At 50.4% G+C, this 12500-nt stretch overlaps 1 protein-coding gene across 1 annotated transcript in view; it reads right to left on the bottom strand.

The window, feature by feature from the left end:
- stau2 (staufen double-stranded RNA binding protein 2) overlaps nucleotides 1–12500 on the bottom strand; it is a gene marked incomplete at its 3' end in the record, with an annotated part of 62047 nt that overhangs the window by 27765 nt on the left and 21782 nt on the right. Inside the window, exons 6-7 of the mRNA XM_079755050.1 lie at nucleotides 9589–9748; nucleotides 2913–3020 (exon numbers count right to left, since the gene is read on the bottom strand). Of these exons, the coding sequence (XP_079611176.1) occupies nucleotides 2913–3020; nucleotides 9589–9748 (268 nt within the window). The remainder of the gene's footprint in view (nucleotides 1–2912; nucleotides 3021–9588; nucleotides 9749–12500) is intronic.

Raw genomic sequence — 12500 nt, 5'->3', positions numbered from 1 at the left:
AGGTTCCCCCTGCCTCTGTCAGATTGTGTTCAGCTGGACCCGGCGCTGGTGATCCACTGCTGGTGATCCAAGGGAGAGAGTGACACAACTCAAGGGAGAGAGTGATACAACTCAAAGGAGCGAGTGATACAACTCAAGGGAGAGAGTGATATAACTCAAAGGAGAGCGCAATAGAGACAGAGAGAGAGAGTGACAGAGAGCGAGTGCGAGAGACTGCCAGAAGGAATGCGGTTTGTGTGGTCGGCTTAAGAAAACAGAACACGCTCTTAATTTGAAAATTAAAAAAAGCCCCACAGTCGCTGAGGCCGTCAGAGACACGGCAGCTAATGAATCACTCCAATGTGGAGCGTGCTGGCTGCAGCTCGCTTATTGCTTGTGGTTTCGTGGGGAGGATGAGCAGATAGGCATTAGGCACAGTTGTGGTCGAGATGGGGGGGAGAGGGGGAGAGCTGGGAGGGACAGGGAGGGGGGAGGCTTTCCTGATAACTATCCAGAGCTGACTTAACGCAGAGACAGTGGGAAGACATCCTGTTGCTTTTACTCTGCTCTCTGCCTTTCACTAAACCAAAGTATCACATGGAACCTCACACACACACACAACCCAACCCTCTCTTAGTTCAGACTCTCTCCCCCGTTCTCTCTTACTTACACCATTTCCCTCTCTCCTTCACTCTGATGGAAGGGGGGAGGGAGGGGAGGGCTGGTGGTGGAGGAAGGGGGGGGGGGCACCAGAGTAAACTGAGCCTCCCTTTGTTTTTGGCACATCACGAGTAGAGGGGAAGAGGGCGTAGCCGAGAGAGAGAGGAAGAGAGAGAGAGAGAGAGTTAGAGACAGAGAGAGAGACAGAGAGAGAGAGAGAGAGAGAGACTGAGAGAGAGACAGAGAGAGAGAGAGAGAGAGAGACAGAGAGAGAGAGAGACAGAGACAGAGAGAGAGGGAGAGACAGAGAGAGAGAGAGAGACAGAGAGAGAGAGAGCAACGAGTGCAGGCCCAGCGGGTCATCCAAGGATACACTCTAATATCTTGCGGTAAGGTTACGGCCCCAAATTTAATTCCCCAGGAATTAGGGGATTGGATTTCTTCAAAATCGATAGACTGGTGGCTAAAGAGCTAGAGTCCCAGCAGAAAGGTTCCAGGTTCGAACCTCAAGTCCACCCGTGGGGCGGAAAGAGTAAGACACCATGCCCCCGCCCTCCCCCCTTCCAGTCTTCTGGAAATTGACAAATAGTTCAACAACAACAAAAATATATGCATACATATGGTCAGAATCCAAATATATATAAATATATATGAATGTATCTGGTTGTCAGATGACTTAATGCGCGTATTTAAGTACCTTTTAGTTCCTTCAAGGGACGGAGGTTCACTACTAGTGTAAGGTCAGGTGCTCGGTTGTAACCGTTGGTGAGAGGTGGTCTTATAGAGGCCTGTGGCAGGGTGTCAGGGTACCAGGAAGTCATGCATGTACAATGTGTGAGTGGAGCCCTTATTAGGCCATCTTGACTCTACCTCATCACGTCACATCTTTTAATATTATGGTCGAATAAAGTAAGGAACAAAGTGTCTTATCGACTCCCAGACACAATGAGTACCAGAAATTCCTTAAACCCAGGGTATACCCATACTTTACGGGTCTTTTAACTAGTGACTCACTGGCCCACGCATTATCAACCAACGTAATGGAATCCATTCTCTGTAACCGCCGGGGAACGGGGAACTTACAAGAACAAGCTCTGGGAAGTGATAAGGATGACGGATTGACACAATATTGTTCAAGGTTGAGAATGGTTCTATTAAAATGACGTAAGAAGACAGCAAGCGAGGAAAGCAATGCCGAGAAACAACTCATAAGAGGCCTTCTTGTTTACAATATCCTGATAAGAACGTTGAGGCTCCTCTGGGCTCGTGCACCCAGAGCTTGTCTTCAGAGCGCCTGCTCCTTTCTTCAATTGTTTCCGAAGAAGAGAGAGATTATCTGGAAGCCTTGAGTCAGGCCCAGCACCCGGGGTCTAAAGTTTCAGGAAATCTCAGAAAAACGCTTTTGTCGTTGCTGTCACCATGCGTTGTTTATCCCTCATGGACGTCTAACAGGAAGTAAGCGCTACGAGCTAAGGCGCTCACATGACTGGTTGCACAGAGATGCAGCCGTCTTTTTCGAGTGCATAAACACTTCACCGCGTTGCATTCCAGCACCAACGCCAGCACATTTTAGTCAGAAAAACATGATGTGGACATTGGCCCTGAATCACCCCCCCCCCATTGAGGGTTAAAGGGCTGTTAGGATGTATAAATATTCGGACATTGCAAAATGTCATAACCCTGACTAGAAACAGTGACTACACATAAAAAATAAAAAGTAAAAGTCAGAGTCCCAGAGACAGGCGTGGCTATTTAAAGAGTATATTTTACGGACTGGTAACTGTGATGTAAGCAGCGTGATGTCATCGTCGCGTGGGTTCTTACGGTAAGCGGCCTCTGACGACGCTGTGACCTCTGACGACGCTGTGACCTCTGACGACGCCGTGACCCCTGACGACGCCGTGACCCCTGACGACGCCGTGACCTCTGACGACGCCGTGACCCCTGACGACGCCGTGACCCCTGACGACGCCGTGACCTCTGACGACGCCGTGACCCCTGACGACGCCGTGACCCCTGACGACGCCGTGACCTCTGACGACGCCGTGACCCCTGACGACGCCGTGACCTCTGACGACGCCGTGACCTCTGACGACGCCGTGACCCCTGACGACGCCGTGACGCCTGACGACGCCGTGACCTCTGACGACGCCGTGACCCCTGACGACGCCGTGACCTCTGACGACGCCGTGACCCCTGACGACGCTGTGACCCCTGACAACGCCGTGACCCCTGACGACGTCGTGACCTCTGCATGCTTTTTGTGCACTCACCTCAAAGTTGACCGACAGGTTCCTCTTGAGCGCGATCTCGTAGACGAGGCTGATCTCCGATTTGCTGGCGTCCGTTCCTTCCTCCTGCTCCTCCTTCTCCTCTGGGGTCTGAAACACAAGTTGATGACGAGGACGCCGGGGTTAAACTTTGCAAGTAACACCTACGGATGTGTCATGTCGGAAAGGGACCCGAAACCAGATCACAAGGGGAGGACGGATCTGTTGTCTGTTCCCCTTTCCCAGCTGGCTACTTGTTCGCAGGTTGTAAAATAACGTGGGCGCGACCCAAACCCTGAAATCACAGGATTTCTGGGAAATAAATAAGAGAGATTATCTGGAAGTCAGTTGTTAAGTGGAGACGAATCATTGGGCAACAAGCTCACAAAGTTTGAGACGTGTGTACGGCACACATTTAATTCATTTCCCTCAGTCACAGAGAAAAATGTGACACGCAAAATGTGTAGACACACAATTGGCAACAATTATTATGATCTCGCACAAAGAAGAGGACTCGGGGCAACACACAGACACGCACGCATCAAGTAAAGCACATTCGCCTCGGACAAACAATCAGACACACACAAACACACACGCACCCACGCACACGCACACACCAGGACCTGGGCCAATGAAACGAGGAGGCTGGCTGCTCTCTGGCAGCGGTCCTCATCAGAACCCCGGACGCGGAGGGTGTTCCCTTTGTATGCACCGAGTATACACACGCTTACACACACTCGCACATGCACTCACGCGCACATGCCCTCACTCACGCACAAAAACAAACACACACACGCTTTCGAAGACGTTAACTATAATTTCTCTAGCCTCATTGCAATCCCCTTATGTGACCATTAACCAAGTATTGACCGTGCACCGTTGGTCTCATTGGTCGGGTTAGGTACAAACACACTCCTCTTGGTATCTGGGGAATTGATTATTGACCATTGGTGAGCGAGGTGAGGCGATAGCCTGGTCCCACTCATTCCTCTCTACATGCGCCTCACAGCAGAGGACATGCCTCCAGGGAACGTGTGTGAAGCCCAGCGGAGACGTACGCGTCGGCGATCCTTGTCGATGCGTGCAAGGGAGTATAGGGGAGTCCATTCATTCATCAACCTCCTCGTTATCTTTGTCCTGTCCAAGCTCTTTGTGTGAGCGAACAGGACGGTTATGGTCCCTCTCCGTCTCTCTCTCCTCTCCTCAGGGGTGGGGGGGGGGGGGGGGTGTCATTGTGGAGATCTGATACGTCGTATGATTCACGCCGGGAAAGACGCGTTGCTTTCCTCAGGAGACCGGCCCTCCGCCCTGGCCAGGGGCCCTCCGCCCTGGCCAGGGGCCCTCCGCCCTGGCCAGGGGCCCTCCGCCCTAGCCAGGGGCCCTCCGCCCTAGCCAGGGGCCCTCCGCCCTGGCCAGGGGCCCCCCGCCCTAGCCAGGGGCCCTCCGCCCTGGCCAGGGGCCCTCCGCCCTGGCCAGGGGCCCTCCGCCCTGGCCAGGGGCCCTCCGCCCTGGCCAGGGGCCCTCCGCCCTGGCCAGGGGCCCTCCGCCCTAGCCAGGGGCCCCCCGCCCTGGCCAGGGGCCCCCCGCCCTAGCCAGGGGCCCCCCAGTCATTGGCGCCACACGCTCGCATGCTATGTGCAAATTTGAAGTGCATGCTGCAGCATTCATATCAGTTCATCATGGGGAGTGTGTGTGTGTGGGTGTGTGGAGGGGTGTCTATCTATGTGCTTGTGTAATGGTCACAGTGAGGGATGCACTGATGCTTTTGGATAAATATAGGCCAGAATTGTTCAGCTTTCCACAAACTCCTTTAAAACTGGGGCAGCCGGGTCTAGAAACCTAGTGCTGCCCCACATACCCCATATTCAATTGTATATTTTATTATATCATAGAGGATAAAAAATCATTTTCTAATAATATAATAATAACTGTATAATTGTATATTCATTTGAACACCTTCAATTGGCGTAACAAATCGTTTCATATGTAGAACATAAGGAGATAAATTAACTGTTTAATAAACTAACTTGATCTGGCAATAGACTTCCTGAGCCCCTCTGCTCCCTTGTGCGTGGGCTTTCGCGTTACAGTCTGATGTGTCCTAATGTGTCTGATCGAGTCAGCGGTAGCTTATGGTGAAAAGGATCATAGAAATAGAACACATTCAAACAATGATTAGAAAGACGTTAAAATTCTCCCTGCAGAATGTTGAATCAAACTTTAGCATTTCCAAAAGAGCTCACGAATGTCCTTCAGTTTGACACCTCAGGCCCATGGGAGGGAACTGTTAATCAGCAGACACTCTTTAGTCATTCTTGATTGATAGGAGTTTAGCACATAAGTTAATAAGTGGATGAATGCATCAGTGTGATGGAATAAAGATGGCAAAAAAACATCATTCAAAATATGAAACCATATAAAACACTAGTATACAACGGAGTCTGTACACTTTCTCATAGATAAATATGTCAGACCGATGTCAGAACTCCTAAACCAGAAGGGAACTGTAGTGGTGCAACACAGTGACTCTTTGGGAAACCCGCCAATGAAAGGAGAACGGTGGAACAGTGTGGACATGTGAGGGCTGTGGCCTCGTCCCGTTTCTAGGCGTGATTCCCCCGGAAACGTCTCTCGCTGAGCAACACTAAGGGTCGAGTGGAGCAGAGGTGGATTTACAGTTCAATAGTTTAAACCATTACTGGTTCTGTGAGTAATGACAGGTGTACAACTACTGTGAAACTACTACTACTTTCTCCAGTGAGATGTAGGCTGGTTCGAGCTATTTTATCCAGAGTCAGGGCACTTTAAAGAGGATGAACGTTAAAGGCAGGACAAGCATTAAAGGTCTCAGTGACAACTTATACTGAACAAACTACCATTTGTCCGTGCATCATAGCTTTGGAGTCACGTGATTGGCTGCTGAAATCAGCAGATTTAAAGGATTTGATTGCCACATTTTTTGTGCTGCCAAAGAATATATATTGTCGTCAAACATGACGTCTGTGGCATTGACTGTGGAATGAATTATCTTTCTGGCACCGTGTGTGTGTGCTTGTGTGGGTATGTGCAAAAAAGTACAAAAAATGTGTTTATGTGTGTGTGTGTGTGTGTGTGTGTGTGTGCATGGACTAGTCAAAAAAGTGTCAGATGTATGTGCATCCATGTTTCCTTTGCGAGTGGTTTGCGTTACACATCAGCCGGCCTTCTGTGGCTAAATGAAGGCCACACAAAGGATGTGGTCGGTGCGTTGAGGTGCATTGTGCGCTAGGACACTGATGCATTCTGTGGGTGTAATTAGGAGTCATGAAAGAAAAAGGTCTGTAACCATGACACTATAAGGGGGCATCATTTGGTCTACTGGCTGCTGAATGCATGTACTGAATGCACGAGACCCCAGGGAAAAGACGGCAATGAACTTTGTGGTCAAACTAACGTCACTGAAACCGCAGCGACAGCAGCCCAGCTCGTGTTGTGTAGATCTTTCTGCTTGTGTTGTGTAGATCTTTCTGCTCGTGTTGTGTAGATCTTTCTGCTCGTGTTGTGTAGATCTTTCTGCTCGTGTTGTGTAGATCTTTTTGCTCGTGTTGTGTAGACCTTTACTCTCGTGTTGTGCAGATCTTTCTGCTCGTGTTGTGTAGATCTTTCTGCTTGTGTTGTGTAGATCTTTCTGCTCGTGTTGTGTAGATCTTTACTCTCATGTTGTGCAGATCTTTCTGCTTGTGTTGTGTAGATCTTTCTGCTCGTGTTGTGTAGATCTTTCTGGTCGTGTTGTGTAGATCTTTCTGCTCGTGTTGTGTAGATCTTCCTGCTCGTGTTGTGTAGATCTTTCTGGTCGTGTTGTGTAGATCTTTCTGCTCGTGTTGTGTAGATCTTTCTGCTCGTGTTGTGTAGACCTTTACTCTCGTGTTGTGTAGATCTTTCTGCTCGTGTTGTGTAGATCTTTCTGCTCGTGTTGTGTAGATCTTTCTGCTCGTGTTGTGTAGATCTTTCTGCTCGTGTTGTGTAGATCTTTCTGCTCGTGTTGTGTAGACCTTTACTCTCGTGTTGTGCAGATCTTTCTGCTTGTGATGCGCCCGTTAACCTCAACACAGCATTGATGAATACTCTATTCTGATTGGTCAATGATCTGATATCTCTGTGAAACAGGCCGCTGCTATGAATAACAGACAATGAATTGCCATGAATGCCAATTCCACACCTAACAGATAATATTTTGAGCAGATGCAATAGATCATTTAAGAATCAATAAAATGATTTGTTGGTTCTTATATTCTGAGTGAAATAATGATTTATTTAGTATGAAGCCATGTCATCTGCAGGATGATTTACAGCGAACCATTAAGATGATAACCCCTAAAGGATGGTACAAGCCGCGCTTCGCTTCACGTTTGCCTCCTGCTTCCCCCTGTCCGTTTATTTCAGATAATAACTGGCTCAATGTACACTATCCCATATTTGTATCCTAGCATGGTGGAATACTTGATTCTGATTGGTCTATAATATTCCAAGGGTGTGCATTATTTTTCAATAAGGGGACACATTTGAGCTCATCAAACCAATTCACTACAAATAGAACATTAACCACTCCGCTCAAATACAACCAGCCACCAGATGTTCTCCTAACAAAGCAATACCTAGCACCCATAGCACCCAGAGGAATATGTTAAATTCAGCGTAATAAGTCGATAAAACGAAAGGCAGTCCCACACAAACCAGTGTCATTCTGAAACTGAAAGAGTGGGGGGTTTGTTCCCCACTGCTGCCCATCCTCCTTCACTTCCTGTGGGGGGGGGGGGGTGGAGTCCCTTACTCACTATGCACCTGGGGCCGCTGAGAAACATGAATAAGAGCTATTTTATGGGCTTTTATTGTGTGCTTTCTTAGAGCACTAGCAGGTTAGGTCAGAGACAGACAGACAGCCACACAGACAGAGACAGCGAGAGAGCGACAGTCAGAGAGAGAGAGAGAGAGAGAGAGAGACAGAAACAGCGACAGAGAGACAGTGAGAGAGAGAGAGAGAAAGACAGGGAGAGGGAGAGAGAGAGAGAGAGCGAGAGAGAAAAAGACAGCGAAAGAGACAGACAGACAGACAGACAGACAGACAGACAGACAGACAGACAGACAGACAGACAGACAGACAGACAGACAGACAGACAGACAGACAGACAGACAGACAGACAGACAGACAGACAGACAGACAGACAGACAGACAGACAGACAGACAGACAGACAGACAGACAGACAGACAGACAGACAGACAGAGCGCGAGAGAGGCTCTCCTGTGACTCTCTACTTAACAATAAGTCGACATGTATGCCCATAGTGACTCGAAACACTATCATCGTCCTCTGGGCGTTGACGGAGACACCCACACATGCGCACGCACAGGTACGCACACACACGCGCACATACAAACGCATATGTAGTGGTAGACACAATGGGGCTCAATTTGTAAAGCAAGCGCTAACAAAGGGTTCATTTATATGGGCACTGACGCCACAAGGCAATAGACGGAGAGAGAGAGAGAGAGAGAGAGAGAGAGAGAGAGAGAGAGAGAGAGAGAGAAACAGAGAGAGAGAGAGAGAGAGAGAGACAGAGACAGAGTGAGAGTGGGGATGTGGGTGAATTTGATTCTGTTGAAACGATAACACCGGGTCTAAGAGAGAGAGAACACAAAGAGGTAGGGGAGAGACGGCCTGCAGGTACTTTGGGATCAGGCCGGTGTGCGTGTGTGTGTGTGTGCGTGTGTGTGTATGTGTCGAATTATACATCGTAATAACTTAAAAAAAAGGAATAAAATAATAGACAATCACAAATTAATATTGACGTTTCATCCAAAGGAGAAGAGGTTTCTGTTTTGTTTTTATAACCAGAGACTGACAAGCGTAAGACAGAGACATACACAGAGAGAGAGACAGAGAGAGAGAGAGAGAGAGAGGGGGTGGTGGAGGAGGAGGTCATCGGAGGTGAAACAGTATGGGGGTGGGAATGAGTTGGGAGACGTGGGTGGGAACGGAGGTGGATGGATGTGGCCGCATTACCTTGGAGGGATTAGTGGAGTGACCTTCTCCAGGCAGATGAATGAGGAGGAGGGAGGTCGGGCTGGAGGCTGATTGGTGGAGGCGGGGGGTGGGGGTAGGGAGGTGTTGCGGATGTCATGATGAAGGTTTAATTGTGTCGATTTACGCCGTTTCGCTGCGGTCTATGCTTCCTCTTAGAGAGGAACGCCAGCTGATACTCAGTGATTCATGTGGCGGCCGCGGCGGCTGCCCTGATGCTCTCCTGACAGCCCGCTCCAGTGTGCGTGGGGAAGCATGTCAGCGTTGTTTGCTCAGCATTTCATCACAGGGCTTCACGAGCCTCGGACCTCATGAGAGGCAAGATAATACGCCCAAAAGCCGCCGGGGAAACACTGAGGAGGGGGAAGGAGTCCTCCTTCAAGGGACTGTTGGAGCTCAACTGGGGCAGATATTGTTAAATATGTAATAAAATATGTAATAAAATTGTGTGTGTGTGTGGCTGTGTATGCAAGCGGTGTCAGTGGGTTTGCAAGCCTGTGTGTGTGCGTGTGTGTGTATGTCTGAGCGCGCGCGTGTGTATATGAGAGTGTGCGTGTGTCTGCACGCGTGCGTGCGTGTAATCATGCGGTTGCGTGTGTGCGTGTGTGCGTGTGTCGTACCTGGGGGGCTCTCTCGGGGATGGGCTCGTTGCGGAGGGCCTGCAGGGCCTTCATGGCGGCGTTGTGCCGGGCGGCTTGGCGCGTGCGTCCCTCGCCAACGAACTCATTGGCCCCCACCGACAGCTGCACGTAGAAGACCTTGGGGATAGGGTAGTGGTACCTGGGGAGGGGGGGGCCTTTGTTAGAGCGGACACAGGGGTTGGACTCTAAAGCCAAGCATTCTTTACGCATTCAAGAATAAACATAAAATATAATAAAATAAGTAACAGGGAGAGAGAGAGCGAGAGAGAGAGAGAGAGAGAGAGGGAGAGAAAGAGAGGGAGAGAGAGGGAGAGGGAGAGGGAGAGGGAGAGAGAGAGAGAGAAATGTAGTGGAGTTTAAGACGGAGTGAGAGAAGGTCAGAGGCAAAACAACTAAAAACCACAGAAGGATTATCAAAATGCCGTCAACACAGTGTGACACTGGAGGCCACCGGGATGACTCCCACTGCTGCATGTTGAGGATAAAGACCAGTGGCTCTATCTGGAGTGTTTCTAGCCGGCGAGTCGGAAGGTCCTGTTTGAGGGCACATTGAGGACGTGTTCCAGCAAAATCAAAACTCTTAAACAGGGCAGAAGACGAAGAAGAGGAAACAAAAGCTAAAAATCAACAACACACAGAGCTTTCGACAGCCAGGCCGTTCGGGTTATTACTGCTCACGCAGGTCCCGGATCAAAGGCCCATCGCTCCATCAAGGTCAATCACACCACAAAGGCGCTTTAGCCCACCGCTTGACGGATGGCACCCGGCTGGGCCCACCGCGTGGGGAGGGGGGACAAAGCTCTGGGGGGCCATCCATCCTCTCCTCTTTCTCCAGAGCCTTCACATCCATCCCCTCCTCTTTCTCAAGAGCCTTCACATCCATCCTCTCCTCTTTCTCCTGAGCCTTCACATCCATCCTCCCATCTCTCCCCGGGATCCCGACCAAACGGGGCTAGCCTGTCACCGGGCCGCTTCACCCGGCAGATTTAGGGGTCTGTGTAGGGGCCGCTTGGGAGACCCCCTCCTGGGTTTGAGGAGGGATTGGGGGGGAGTCTGAGAACCTCTTCCTCTGGGAGGGACGAACGTGACAGCGAGGGAGAGTTAGAGAGAGAGGGAGGAGAGGGAGGTAGAGAGAGAGAGAGGAGAGGGAGTTAGAGAGAGAGAGAAGAGAGGGAGTTAGAGAGAGAGGGAGGGGGGGTTAGAGAGACAGGGAGGAGAGGGAGTTAGAGAGAGAGGGAGGAGAGGGAGTTAGAGAGACAGGGAGGAGAGGGAGTTAGAGAGAGAGGGAGGAGAGGGAGTTAGAGAGACAGGGAGGAGAGGGGGGGGAGAGGGGGAGTTAGAGAAAGAGGGAGGGGGGGAGAGCGATCTTGCGATATGGAAACAAAACGGGGGGAAAAAAGCCAATCAAAACACGTTTCCACCCCTCTTCGGTCCCTTTCGTATTCGGCCAACATTAACACGTATATACATGTTCTCAAATTCACGTGCACATACAGCGACCATATGTGGTGGAACTGCATAAACAACAGCTGGTCCGGGGGGGGGGGGGGGGGGGGGCTGCTTCAGCAGATGCCAAGAAATGCATTCTGAGACAACTAATATTTTTATGTTTGGTCAAGGCATTCGCCTTTATTATTTAAGAGTGTGAGGGAGAAAGAGAGAGTTGGAGAGGGAGAAACAGAGGGAGAGAGAGTAGGTTAGGGAGAGAGAGGGAGAAACAGAGGGAGAGAGAGTAGGTTAGGGAGAGAGAGGGAGAAACAGAGGGAGAGAGAGTAGGTTAGGGAGAGAGAGGGAGAAACAGAGGGAGAGAGTAGGTTAGGGAGAGAGAGGGAGAAACAGAGGGAGAGAGAGTAGGTTAGGGAGAGAGAGGGAGAAACAGAGGGAGAGAGAGTAGGTTAGGGAGAGAGAGGGAGAAACAGAGGGAGAGAGAGAGGGAGAAACAGAGGGAGAGAGAGTAGGTTAGGGAGAGAGAGGGAGAAACAGAGGGAGAGAGAGTAGGTTAGGGAGAGAGAGGGAGAAACAGAGGGAGAGAGAGTAGGTTAGGGAGAGAGAGGGAGAAACAGAGGGAGAGAGAGAGGGAGAAACAGAGGGAGAGAAAGTAGGTTAGGGAGAGAGAGGGAGAAACAGAGGGAGAGAGTAGGTGAGGGAGAGAGAGTAGGTTAGGGAGAGAGAGGGAGAAACAGGGAGAGAGAGTGGGAGAAACAGAGGGAGAGAGAGTAGGTTAGGGAGGGAGAGGGAGAAACAGAGGGAGAGAGAGTAGGTTAGGGAGAGAGAGGGAGAAACAGAGGGAGAGAGAGTAGGTTAGGGAGAGAGAGGGAGAAACAGCGGGAGAGAGAGTAGGTTAGGGAGAGAGAGGGAGAAACAGAGGGAGAGAGTAGGTTAGGGAGGGAGAGGGAGAAACAGAGGGAGAGAGAGTAGGTTAGGGAGAGAGAGGGAGAAACAGAGGGAGAGAGAGTAGGTTAGGAAGAGAGAGGGAGAAACAGAGGGAGAGAGTAGGTTAGGGAGAGAGGGAGAAACAGAGGGAGAGAGAGTAGGTGAGGGAGAGAGAGGGAGAGAAAATGGGTTGGGAGGAGAGAGTGGAAAGTGGTGGAAGAGGACGAGATGCGAGACCAAAAGAGAGACAGGGCAGGAGAGAGAGGGCGAGAGAAAGAGAGAGAGAGAGAGAGAGAGAGAGAGAGAGAGAGAGAGAGGGAGGGGGGGGAGGTAGAGTCAGCACATGTGGATGAGGTTTATATCACGGCATGCCAAAGAAAATTAAAGCAAGCTTTGCAGCGCTGCCATCATGTCGCCCCCCTCCATAAACACCACAACTATTCACTGGGAGCGCTGTGCCTCAGCCGTGTTGTGTTTGTGTTTGTCAGCACCAACAGTCGCTGGTGGCCTTCTGCCTC

Source organism: Pollachius pollachius, assembly GCF_949987615.1.
Source record: "Pollachius pollachius genome assembly, chromosome: 17".
NCBI lineage: Eukaryota > Metazoa > Chordata > Actinopteri > Gadiformes > Gadidae > Pollachius > Pollachius pollachius.
This window is presented reverse-complemented; position numbering and strand designations above follow the sequence as displayed.